Raw genomic sequence first — 13,821 nt, forward strand, 5'->3', positions numbered from 1 at the left:
TCGAAAGCTCTTACTGTTGATAAAACCCCATTTGAATTGTGGCATAATAAAAAGCCCAAACTGAAATATTTAAAAGTTTTTGGTTCTACGGTATATGTGCATAGTAAAGTAAGACAGTCAAAATTTGACGAGAAGTCTTATAAGTGTATTTTGGTAGGGTTTACACCAAATGGTTATAAAGTGTGGAATGTAGAAAATGGGAGATTTGAAATAGTAAGAGATGTAGTAGTTGATGAAGTTAATTACTTAGAATCTCGGCCTATAACAAAGAAAAGTGATTTTAAACGTGATTTGTGTGAAACTGATGCATCTCGAGAGATGCCAAAATCAGTAGATATACAGTGTGAATTTAATAAATCTGATAATCAAAAATCAGATGTGTTAAAGAAAAGGAAATCTGATAGCATTGAATCAGATATAGTAGAGCCGAGAACAAAAGTAATGTCAGATGAAGGAAATAGTAAATCTGTAACAGAAACAGATGTAACAGGAGTATCGGGACCGGAGAAAAATGTAATAAATGAATTAAAAGATAACATAGAACCTAGAAGGAGTGATAGGATTAAGCAACTCCCTCCTATGTCATATAATGAGTTGGACATTGACAATGATTATCTTTTGTGCGCTCAGTCAGTAGTTTTTAAAATTCCTACTTCATTTGATGAAATTAAAACTAGAGAAGATAGAGTCAGGTGGGAACAAGCGATTGCAGATGAAATAAACTCATTAGTTATTAATAAAACATGGGATTTGGTATCGAAGCCAAAAGATAAGAACATTGTTGATTGTAAATGGGTATTTACGATAAAGAATGATGAATTCGGAAATCCAGTGAAATATAAAGCTCGACTTGTGGCTCGTGGTTTCAGCCAGAAATATTTAGAAGATTATAACGAAACATTTGCACCTGTAGCTAGGATATCAAGTTTTAGATTTTTCATGGCCTTCGCAAATCAGAATAATTTATTAGTTCATCACATGGATGTGAAGACGGCATTTTTAAATGGTATTTTGAGAGAAGAAATTTATATGCGAATTCCAGAAGGTGTCAAATGTGATAATAGTAATCAAGTGTGTAAATTGAATAAAGCTTTGTATGGTCTTAAACAAGCAGCGAGGTGCTGGTTTGAGATGTTTGAAAAAGCTCTTGTAGAGAAAGGTTTCCGAAATTCATCAGCAGATCGTTGTATTTATATGTTAGATCGAAAGAATATATTAAAGAATATATATGTTGTATTATATGTGGACGATCTAGTGATAATAACTGCTGAATTTGACACAATGACAAATTTCAAAAATTATTTGAAAAATAGATTTTTAATGACAGATTTAAATGAAATTAAATTGTTCCTTGGTATAAAAATCGAAAGAAATAATGAACAAATAACGTTGGATCAGAGTGCGTATATTAAGACTGTTCTTAAGAAATTTAATATGGTAGATTGTAAACCTATTAGCACACCTCTTCCAAGTGTATTAGATTATATAGCTTTAAATTCAGATGTAAAATATGATGCACCTTGTCGGAATTTAATTGGATGTTTAATGTATATAATGATTTGTACAAGACCTGATTTAAGTATAGCTGTAAATATTTTGAGTCGGTATACAAACAAAAATAATAAAGAATTGTGGCAAAATCTTAAAAGAGTTCTAAGATATCTAAAAGGATCAACTGAAGTTAAATTAACATATGTTAGAAATAATTATAAAAATTTATTAAATGGCTACGTAGATTCAGATTGGGGAGGTAGTGAAAATACAGATCGAAGGAGCACAACAGGATATGTATTCAAGTTGTACGAAAAATGTACAATATGTTGGAATACTAAAAGACAGACATCAGTAGCTGCTTCATCTACTGAGGCCGAATATATGGCACTTTTTGAAGCTGTCAGAGAGGCACTCTGGTTAAAATCGTTGGCAATTAGTGTTAATATAAGTATTTCTGATCCAATAATAATATATGAAGACAACATGGGTTGCATTAATATTGCAAGTAATCCTAGCAGTCATAAACGATCAAAACATATTGACATAAAATACCATTTTTCTAGAGAACAAGTTGAAAAGAATGTGATAAAACTTGAATTCATTCCCACAGGTGAACAATTAGCCGACATATTAACGAAGCCGTTGCCAGGAAATAAATTCCAGGAATTTAGAAAAGGAATGAACTTAATATAAATTTTATAATTCTTATTCCATACATATGTTTATATAATTCTGTTTTAATTCTATTTTAATTCTGTTTTAATTCTGTTTTAATTGTGTTTAAATTCTATTTAAATGTTGATAATAGTTGTAATTTGTTATAAATCATAGTTAACATGGTCTAATCAGGTTTTCCTGGGTTTTCCTGATTCTTTGCAACAAATGTTGGGCCATATGTATTTCCCAGGTAAAACAAGGAAGGACTGTCTTATTTAATAAAGAGATTAATTTAGTTATACCAGTTTTGTTAAGTATATCAAATTTATTTTTGAGGGGGCGTGTTGAATTTCCATAGTAAAGTGGCAAAAATAAATTTAATAAGAAGTCGATAACATTTACTGATGTCGGTAATAAGACATCGATAATTATGTATGTTAGATTATCGATTATTTATATGATGCCACTCGTTTAAATTTTGATTCGCAAATGTTAAATAAAATAATTCTGATATTCTCTTTCGTGTTTGTTTCTCTTCATAAAAAATTCTGATTTCGCACGGATATAATAGAACAAGTTATTTAAGTAGTTCTTCCTTAGTTTTCTTCATTTAAATATATAAAGTTTGTTTAAAAAGTTATAAGTGTTCTGTTTAATTATTTAGTATTTCTTTATTTGTTTAATACTCATAACTATATTCCATTATTTCCAAATTCCAAAATTTCCAAATTCCAAAATTTCCAAATTCCAAAATTTCCAAATTCCAAAATTTCCAAATTCCAAAATTTTCAAATTCCAAAATTTCCAAATTCCAAAATTTCCAAATTCCAAAATTTCCAAATTCCAAGATTTCCAAATTCCAAGATTTCCAAATTCCAAGATTTCCAAATTCCAAGATTTCCAAATTCCAAGATTTCCAAATTCCTAAATTTCCAAACTCCAAAATTTCCAAATTCACAAAACTTCCCACTTTAAATTTCCCAATTCCCAGATCCCCAAATCTCTACACTACCAAATTCACAAACATTCTATCTCCAAATTCCTAATTCCCTAAATTTCCAAATTGCCCAAAAACTCCAGCAAAGTTCGCTTATTTTTGTCGCGTGCAAAGCTATCGATTTATTATCCGAACCGCAGATAATCGTCTGGCCAATAAATCGCGGACCACTGTAACACGAAAACGATCTTTCTTGGCCGAAGCAAGACTCGTAAAGTGCAGTTAGTACTTATCGCGAGTCGAGTGGCGCGAAAACGCGGCGATTTAACGATAATGGCGTGTTCCTGGCCTGTCAGGGGGTAGTCCTAGCCAGGATAGAGTAAGGTCTTCTGCCTTTTGAAATTGCATCGGGAGAATGTCGTGGAACGACGGTTTTCTACTTACAGCTGACACTTAGTGTCCTTGCCTCTCCCTTAATGGACTCCTTATTTCCAGATAATCCTAATATTCCTTGGAACTGGATGAATTTTGATGACGCGACTTATTTTGATCGTCAGAAACTGTTCTCGGAAAGAACAAGTACCTTTGTAGTCGATAGCGTTTTCTCTGCTGATAGACAAGTTTTAGTTGAAAAATTTATGTCAAGTTTTGTTAAAAATAATTAGTTGGGAAATATAGATGCATATGTACATACATACGTACATACATAAGTACATTCATACGTACATATATACATACGTACATTCATACATTCATACATACATACATGTATATGCATACGTACATTCATACATTTATACATTCATGTATGCATACATACATACATACATACATAGATATATACATACGTACATTCATAGATATATACATACGTACATTCATGCATGTATACATACATACATACATACATGTATATGCATACGTACATTCATACATTCATACATTCATGCATGCATACATACATACATACATACATACATTTATATGCATACGTACATTCATATATTTATATGCATACGTACATTCATACATTCATACATACATACATACATATATGTATATGCATACGTACATTCATACATTCATGCATGAATACATACATACATACATACATGCATACATACATACATACATACATACATGCATACATACATACATACATACATACATGTATATGCATACATACATACATACATACATACATACATACATACATACATACATACATACATACATACATACATGCATGCATACGTATATATATGTACACATACATACATACATACATCACATTGTTTTTATTTTTCTGCACATTGGAGATCACAGTCATCTTCATATGTAGGATTAAAAGCTAAGACTATGTTTCTGACTGGCTAAACAGGAGAGTCATAAAAATTTGTGACTTGAGAGCAAGAGCGTTTAGGTGACTGTATAGTATCCCTTTCCTATGGCAACGTTGCTGTACGGATTAAGGATACGGAGCTATGATGACCTCAGCGATGTAGAATTACGTCATAAAGTAGGATCTCTTGCGGCCACGTTTGCCTACCCATAGCCAAAAGTCCTTTAATCCTTTAGCTGTATGCTGACTTCCGGTAATCCCTGGGTAATTCTTGATAGCAGAAATTACGTTTCCTACTAAAAATATTGCGTGTATCATGCTAATAGCTGATCATTCCGGAACATTTGATGAAATTTAATTTCAAGAACATTGTGATAAGGTTTTTTCGGACAATTGTAATATTTCACCGGGAGGGCCAGGAATTCTAAAAACGTGCGCGGACTGCGTTAAACGATGGAATAATTTAACGATACACGTGGAAAATTCGTGGAGAAGCCGGACCAACGTTGGCTGTATAAAAATTCCATACGTCCAGCTACAATTTTCCGCGTTCCGTTTCGTTCGTTTCGGGCAGCGCGAGTTTGCATGCCAACTCGTTTGGTCACCGCCATGTCAGGAAGAAACTTTTCTTTCATGCAAGGAAATTGTTTCGTTACCGTCGCGTGTTTTTCTCGAAAAATAATTTCAACTCTCGCCACGAAACATCCAGCATACACGGAACTTTTAAGTAGCGTATAAATCAATTTATAGCGAAACTTAACCTGGGGGAATTAATTTTAGCAATCTTGGAAGCCAAGCCAGATGGGCAAAGTTGGAGCGGCTCACGAAAGGTCCAGTCTACACGTGTATCCCCTGATACCGTTAATTCCATTAAAAGAGCTTAAAGGAGCAAACTGACTAGATCGAAGCGTTTGACGAACGAAGGTGGTCTTTCGAGGACTATCGGAAGTTTCGGGCTCTCTTAGCGAGACTTCCTCTGTGACACCTCAAAGCTTTCGTCGGTCCGCGAAAGTGGTCTCGAAGCATGTCGGCGAAACGAAGATGAAGCGAAGTTATTCGTGCGCCTTGATCTTGTGTGCGATGCCTTTCTCGACTAACGAGTGCGCCTCCAGTTACGGTCCTTTCGAAACCTCCAACAGTAACGGAGGACCTTTTACCCTGGATCACGATGAAATAGCTGTAATGGATGTTTGTATAGACGGCCGTTGCGTTTCGTGGAAGACCACCGAAAGATCGATCGCCTTCGAGATCAAACGGTTCCGAATCAGCCTCGCTGATGTACCATCCGCTTCATTCTGGGGCGAAATGAGGATCGCTGAATGCCTCAATTCATAACACGCTAGTATGATACATTGCAATTTGTCTGACATTCCCAGCTAATTACTGGACATGTATGCCTTTAGGACGCATTTACTATCTTCAACCCACATTGATTTATAATAAGGTGACACACTCGTGACGTACATCATACTTCAGATATAGCAGATCAAAATTATGTACTAGCACGATTGAGTCTGAAGTTTAATATCAATTACAATATACATAAAGATCCCCGAATTTAAAATATACCAAAGAGTATCAAATCAATCAGATTTGAAGTGTAATCAAACCAGAGTATCAAGTATGAAGACTATTATCTTAACATTGCAATGATGATGCGTTAACCCTTTAAAAGAAATAGCTTAAGAAATAAATAGCATTACAAAAGTGAATTGAAATAAATTTAATGGACTTGTTCAGATCGCCGTTCCGAAAACAATTTTTGCCACGATCGACCTTTAAGTTCGATTACTCGCGAAACAGCGAGTGTAACAAACTACCGCGGCGTCCGGGATCGACAGGAAGTTCTGTTTAAGAGAGTAACCTTGGTCAGAGGCAAGTTTTGTTCTTTTGCCGAGAAATCCCGGGGAAGAAAGTTTCTGCTCCTAAATCCCGTCTCTCTGGGGTGTCATTTAATCGATCCCGGCGATGTCTGGAACTCCGTTGTAGCCGAGCAGCCACTATTCTCCTTTGACTCTGTCCCTGTTTCTCTCCAACAGGAGTATTCTCGGCGCGGTGATTGTAAGACACTCGACTCGCGGCAGAAGTAAACGTAAAAGCGACTCGGCTTCCGGCTGGAATTAAACGTCGTCCTCGCGTCGAGGAAGCTCGTTGCTCGGATTAAATTCGTCGAAAAGACCGACATCCTTCCTGGCTCGCTAAGTGTCCTCGCGTAACGCCACCAAGAAAAGCACCTCAACGTTCCCTTAGGAATCTTACCGGTTTATGGTCAAAGCGTGTAAATTTTCCAGTGTGGGTACATACTGATAAGTGGTGACGTGTTCTCGAGGTATGTGTTCTATTTGACATGGAGTGTTTCAGTGTTTCTCGAATTTCTCACGCGACGAATTACCATGCGTGGAGAACTAGACGGATCAGATTACCACGCGTGGAGTAGTCGACGCGTCAGATTACTACGCGTGGAGCAGTCGACATATCAGATTACCACGCGTGGAGTAGTCGACGTGTCGAATTTCTCACGCGTCGAATTTGGTACGCGTCGAATTTCCCACGCGTAAAATTTTCCACGCGTCGAATTTTCCATGCGCCGAATTTCCCACGCGCCGAATTTCTGACGCGTCGAATTACCACGCGTGGAGTTGTCGACGCATCGGATTACCACGCGTGGAGTAGTCGACGCGTCGAATTTCTCACGCGTCGAATTTTCCACGCGTTGAATTTGGTACGCGTCGAATTTCCCACGCGCCGAATTTCTCACGCGTCGAATTACCACGCATGGAGTAGTCGACGCGTCAGATTACCACGCGTGGAGTAGTCGACGCATCGGATTACCACGCGTGGAGTAGTCGACGCGTCGAATTTCTCACGCGTCGAATTTTCCACGCGTTGAATTTGGTACGCGTCGAATTTCCCACGCGCCGAATTTCTCACGCGTCGAATTACCACGCATGGAGTAGTCGACGCGTCAGATTACCACGCGTGGAGTAGTCGACGCATCGGATTACCACGCGTGGAGTAGTCGACGCGTCGAATTTCTCACGCGTCGAATTTTCCACGCGTTGAATTTGGTACGCGTCGAATTTCCCACGCATCAAATTTTCCACGCGTCGAATTTCCCACGCGCCGAATTTCTCACGCGTCGAATTACCACGCGTGGAGTAGTCGACGCGTCAGATTACCACGCGTAGAGTAGTCGACGCATCGGATTACCACGCGTGGAGTAGTCGACGCATCGGATTATCACGCGTGGAGTAGTCGGCGCGTCGAATTTCTCACGCGTCGAATTTCCCACGCGTCGAATTTGGTACGCGTCGAATTTCCCACGCATCAAATTTTCCACACGTCGAATTTTCCACGCGCCGAATTTCTCACGCGTCGAATTACCACGCGTGGAGTAGTCGACGCGTCAGATTACCACGCGTGGAGAACTCGATGAATCAGATTACCACGCGTGGTGTAGTCGATGCGTCAAATTACCACGCGTGGAGTAGTCGATGCATCGGATTACCGCGCGTGGAGTAGTCGACATATCAGATTACCACGCGTGGAGTAGTCGACGCTTCGAATATCTCATGCGTCGAATTTTCCACGCGTCGAATTTATATCTTTCATACTTCATTAAGGATGCGATGTTGGTATAGTTATGTTATTATGAGGACATAGAAATGCGGGAATATAAAAATCTATGCATGTCATATTATAACTAATGTACCTGAGCTATTCCCTAGCTTCCAAATGTCAAAGTTACCCATTCATCAAATTTCCAAATCCGAATCCTTTCATCTACCCTAATAATTAAATTCTATAATAGCATATTAATATAACGTAATACAAACCTTACCAATGTCATAAACTTACCGTGGACGAAAATCGCAGAACTTTTCCGAGAATAAAGCGAATAACAAATCGGATAGAAGCTCGTTCTTGCGTAGGAAGGCGAGAGGAACCGTAACTAGCCGGCCGTCAAAAGGGAGGACAAAATGGCAGGAACTCGGTCCCGGAAACTAATCTCCAGAAAATACCGCGTAATCGATGGAGCGAGCGGATAAAGCGAATCGAAGCATCGGCTGTTACCGTGCAGGTACGGCCAGACAGAATCGTTCCTTCTCTATCGGCGAATCCGTCGTGCAGCGACTGAAAGAGGAAAACGAGCCAAGGTCTTTGCGTCTCGCGACTCGATCGAGCCCAAAGAGAAGGAACGTCGGGCTGGTTAAGCCTCGGAAAATTGAGTGCTCGAAAAAGAGTCCCTCGCAAACCTCCCCATCAAACCAGCTACCCTTCGTTTCCCTCTTCGCACTTCGCCTACCAAAGTCTTCGAAAAGTTTCGTCGCTGCAGTACCTTTCTTCGTCTCGCCCTTGAATTACCTGCTACGGAACCTGCGACCAGCGCGCGCTTTCAGCCAGACTTCTTTAGCCGGCTTGATTAAGACACCGTTTGATAGTGTTCGGATAGTTTGCTCGGTCTACTTTGTTATTTTGTTTGAACCGACTCGCTTTCAAACGATTATCGAGTCGAGCTACCGACGGTGCCTTGATTCTAAAAGTTTGATGAGTTTTGATGGATATTAGATTCGACGCTCCGCCCGAACTTTCAAAGTCGAATTGTTAGGGTCTACGTCGATATTAGCGGTACGGCATTTTAAACAGTTATTACCCGATTAAGTGGTTCAAGTTATTTACTTGTAAAGTCCAAAAATTCCTACTTTCACATCGCTCTTCTGACAAAAGTGATTCAACAGTCCCTAGTGACTTGCGCAAAACTAGTGGCTAGCCAAAGATAACCAGAAGCTGTGCGTTCGGAATGCCGTTCACCCGCGGGTCATTCTCGTCGCGGTTCACGTAGCTTGTACTTCGAGGCGTACATCGATTTCTCTTCTCGGAGAACGGTCTGACCAGAAAGTGGGCCGATCGCTCGCGCACGACCTTAATGCTGCACAATCTCCTGTTCCTTTTGCGTGGCCATTAACTTTCTAAAGAGATCAAACGATCCTCATCGTATCGTTGTAACGGGGTACGTGATGGGAATGAACGAACGGAAACTACTAATTCTTTGGTTTTATTAGATCCGAGGAAATTGCGGCATCCTTCAATCGGTTCGACGTTCAGCTGGTTGAGCCGCCATCTTGAAACCTTGCATTTCTTGCCTTATTGACGTCATAATTTCGTCATACTTATAACACTGCACGACTGTTCTAATTCGCTAACATTGCGATTTGCATTCATTGATATGCATTCAATGAATACATCCTTCTCTAAGAATGAGTGTTAAATCACCCCTTAAATCAAAAGAACGATGAACAATATAGAATAAATTTTTCGGAGGGAATTGTTTATTCGCGAATGCACCCCTCCAGATATGGTGTATTTCGACGGAGGGTGGATTAGGTTGGTTTAACGCACGAAGGGTGGAAACGTCTCAATCGCAGACGCGTCAAGGGGAGATGTTCTGGTTGAACGTTGCTCCTGAAGGCCCCGTTCGCGTAGTAGCGACGATTAATCGACGCTGTCTCGGTGCCACCCCCGAATTTCCTTGCCTCCCTCGAGCCAAGCGTCTTCCAGCGTTTCGCGCGTTTAACCCCCGTCATTCTTCTTCGCCGACGTTGTTCCGATCTCGTGTCTTCCGACGTGACTGTGCAGCTTCAACGGGATTAGGGTTGCCGTAGGAGAAGGGTGGTTTTCGGTTTTACGAGCGGGAAGCTACAGTCGATCGTAAGTAAGTCCGATACTGGGGCAGACTTTAATATTTTAAGTGGTTTTGTTGGTTTACCGCCTCTTTCCGGTCTGCTGCATCGAGTCAACGCTTCCATCGAAGCGCGCCATATTTAATTCATAGTAATTTATATTAAAAGCAAACGTATCGACCTCGCGGTTGCTAAATATCCTCGGATTCCTAAATATCCGTACATGTACTTCTAAATCACTACACCCCCGGTTTGCACAATTCGCGGAATGTTCGTATCTCGGTGGGTTAATAATTTATTGTGGTTTTGTTTGCAGGTGAGTAGCTGGCGCCCGCTACCGAAACAGTTTAATCAACGATGGTGACCGTAAGTGGCTTCATGAAACCAGCTTCATAGAATAGCTCATTAATTATCCCTTTTACCTGCAGTTGATGTTGTTTACGATACGTTGCTCCCACGCACTCGTTAACGACCGAGATTTATTAGCCGGCGATTAAAAGCGAGTCGAACGAACGACAGAAACGGAAAACAGGGATTTTTCATCGTCGAACCACGCAAAGTTTCCGGCACCCGTCTTGTCATCGCGACGTCGTGGAAACATCGCGAACTTGGAAACGCGCCAATTTTTCTTTCCTAGGCTTTGTTGCGTGCGGCAATTGCGCGAGAGACTTTCACGTTCTGTTTTGTTCGCCGTGACTTCGCGCAGATATAATGCTTCTCCGTCGTCGCTCGAACGCGATACCGATTCCTCTTTTGTTCGACTGCCGTGGTTTTTCGATCGCATCGAAAGGCTGCGTCGGGATGGAAAACGAAGCGGAATGAATCGGCGAAAAAACCTGTCGTTCCTCTTATATTCCCTCTTATTGCGAAGCGACGACTATTAACACTTTGATAACTTCCATGGATCAATTTTCACATTATTTTTTCTCTTTCGAAGTAATGGAACGGATGAATGATTATAGCTCGATAGCTCTCGGTCTCTAGGGTCGCGATGTACGTGTTGTTTTTCGCCAGATTTTTACTTGTGTCGATTCTTGTTGACCAAACATATTTCGGGTACAAATATGGACATCAAAAAAAATTCCAAACCGGTCAAATGACCGCTCCATAAGTTTCTTATTGTAAAATACATATTTTGTTAAAGTACATTCCTTGAAATCAGCATTGAATTTCCATGTGTCGAATTTCTCACGCGTCGAATTTTCCACGCGTCGAATTTTCCACGCGTTGAATTTTCCACGCGTCGAATTTCCCACGCGTCGAATTTCCTACGCGTCGATTTTGGTACGCGTCGAATTTCTCACGCGTCGAATTTTCCACGCGTCGAATTTTCCACGCGTCAAATTTTCCACGCGTCGAATTTCTCATGCGTTGAATTTCCCACGCGTTGAATTTTCTACGCGTCGAGTAATCCACGCGTCGAATTTCCCACGCGTTGAATTTTCTACGTGTCGAGTTATCCACGCGTCGAATTTCCCACGCGTCGAATTTTCCACGCATCGAATTTCCCACGCGTTGAATTTTCTATGCGTCGAGTTATCCACGCGTCGAATTTCCCACGCGTCGAATTTTCCACGCATCGAATTTCTCACGCGTCGAATTTCCCACGCGTCGAATTTTCCCCGCGTCGAATTTCCCACGCGTCAAATTTTCCACGCGTCGAATTTCTCACGCGTCGAATTTCCCACGCGTTGAATTTTCTACGCGTCGAGTTATCCACGCGTCGAATTTCCCACGCGTCGAATTTTCCACGCGTTGAATTTGGTACACGTCGAATTTCTCACGCCTCGAATTTTCCACGCGTCGAATTTTCCATGCGTCGAATTTCTCACGCGTCGAATTTACCACGCGTCAAATTTCTCACGCGTCGAATTACCACGCGTAGAGAACTCGACGGATCAGATTACCACGCGTGGAGTAGTCGATGCGTCAGATTACCACGCGTGGAGTAGTCGACGCATCGGATTACCACGCGTGCAGTAATCGACATATTAGATTACCACGCGTAGAGTAGTCGACGCGTCGAATTTCTCACGCGTCGAATTTTCCATGCGTTGAATTTGCCACGCGTCAAATTTCCTACGCGTTAAAATTGCAATGCGTCGAATTTCCCACGCGTCAAAATTGCAGCGCATTGAATTTTTCACGCGTCGAATTTTCAGTGCATTGAAATTGCAACGCGTCGAAATTGCAGCGCATTGAATTTTCCACGCGTCGAATTTTTTATTCGTTGGAAATTCATCAAGTTAAAAAATAAACGTGTGTACTATTTTATATTTTGTCGTTCGTTTATTTATTTTTTAACTTCATTTTTAATTTCAAATTAGGTACACATTATATGTTACATGGTAGGAAACTGTAAGGTGGAGTAAATGTTAACAACCCTTTATTACGTGTACTTGTCCCACATCGTAGCGTAGTGGACACGAAATTTTCGCGAAAACGCACATTCTGTGTGTACCTTCATTGTTTGCAAACGGCGCATATCAACAGTTTCCGCCTACAGTTTCATGGTACTCCACAATGAAAACAAAAAATGCAATTCTATCATCGTCGTGTTTGCATCAATCAAAACGGGTAGCCTCGGCTTTTTGTTCCTTTGGTTAAAAAACAAAAGCAAGAGGGGATGAAACAATGGCAGGCGTACAACGAGGATTCTAATCGATCGATACCGCGTATCGAGTAGATTATAGCTCGGGTCGTGGATAAAGAGGAGACAAAGAAATTCTCTGGTCGCCAGAGGACAACTCGGAGCTGGTTTACGCGAGGAAACGGAACCCGAAGCGGGCCTGTATCGGGACGCGAATTGGAGACTCGCCAGTTTTTCCATTCTGACGTGTATTTTTCACCTGCGCGACCGGTCTTTTGTTTCCGGCCAGGCAATTACGCTCGCTGTGTGCATCGACCGCGTAGAAAAACGTGGGCACAGTTTTTGTTTCGACTCGCATGCGCCTCGTGCGCGTGTGTGTGTGTGTGTGCCGAAATTCCACACACCCTCGTGCTTTTGCGCTCTCGAAAAGGGCCGTCGATGTATTCTTCCCTTGTCACCCTGCAGTCACGAATTTTTTTTATTTCGTGATTTTCCTCTACGAACCTTTCGTACCACCTGTCACCTGGCGTTTGTCCCCGTGAATTTATTTCAATCTCTTCCGATTAAAATTCCTGATCGTGCCTGCATTTCGCGCATCGTTTGTCACAACTCTTCACTGGATTTTTCTTAACCCCTTACACTATTTTGAGTCTGACGCACTCATACTTCGGCTATGACCAATTTTACTCGAATTTTGAATACATTTCAATTTGGAGTCCAACTATAATTTGTAGAGTCAACTGCATGATACCAAATTCACGTAACATTTCAAGTTTCTGTGTCTGTTTTCATGTTAGAGCTGAAATTAGTCAGTTCTGACTGACAAAAACGTCATAGCGCGAGGAGTTAAAAAGATCCGATATTGAATTTATTAACCCACTATGGTGTTTAATTTTGTGTTCTGATTATTTGAGGCGTTTTACGTAAGAATTTTGCGGATAGAAAAGAGTAAAGGAAAGCGTATAAATAGTGCTCGTTTCTTTCACTTTCGGTCGATTTCGCGGCTACGCTGACCCCGATTACGGCGAATTAAGCCGTGAAAATTGATGCGAGCCAACAATAAATCGTGGCTCGGTGTTAGTCGTAGAATCGCACGCGACGATATTTCATCCACGGTTCT

At 40.9% G+C, this 13,821-nt stretch overlaps 1 protein-coding gene across 2 annotated transcripts in view; it reads left to right on the forward strand.

The window, feature by feature from the left end:
- Positions 1-13,821, forward strand: part of Pgant2 (polypeptide N-acetylgalactosaminyltransferase 2) — a 208,211-nt gene that overhangs the window by 69,641 nt on the left and 124,749 nt on the right. The window contains exon 2 of one of the 2 annotated variants that reach the window (XM_076533655.1): positions 10,428-10,477. The exons of the other annotated variant lie outside the window; for it this stretch is intronic. Within the exon in view, the coding sequence (XP_076389770.1) occupies positions 10,469-10,477 (9 nt within the window). The 5' untranslated portion in view covers positions 10,428-10,468. The remainder of the gene's footprint in view (positions 1-10,427; positions 10,478-13,821) is intronic. 2 annotated transcript variants of the gene reach the window in all.

The sequence above is a fragment of the Megachile rotundata genome, chromosome 7, assembly GCF_050947335.1.
Source record: "Megachile rotundata isolate GNS110a chromosome 7, iyMegRotu1, whole genome shotgun sequence".
Taxonomy (NCBI): domain Eukaryota; kingdom Metazoa; phylum Arthropoda; class Insecta; order Hymenoptera; family Megachilidae; genus Megachile; species Megachile rotundata.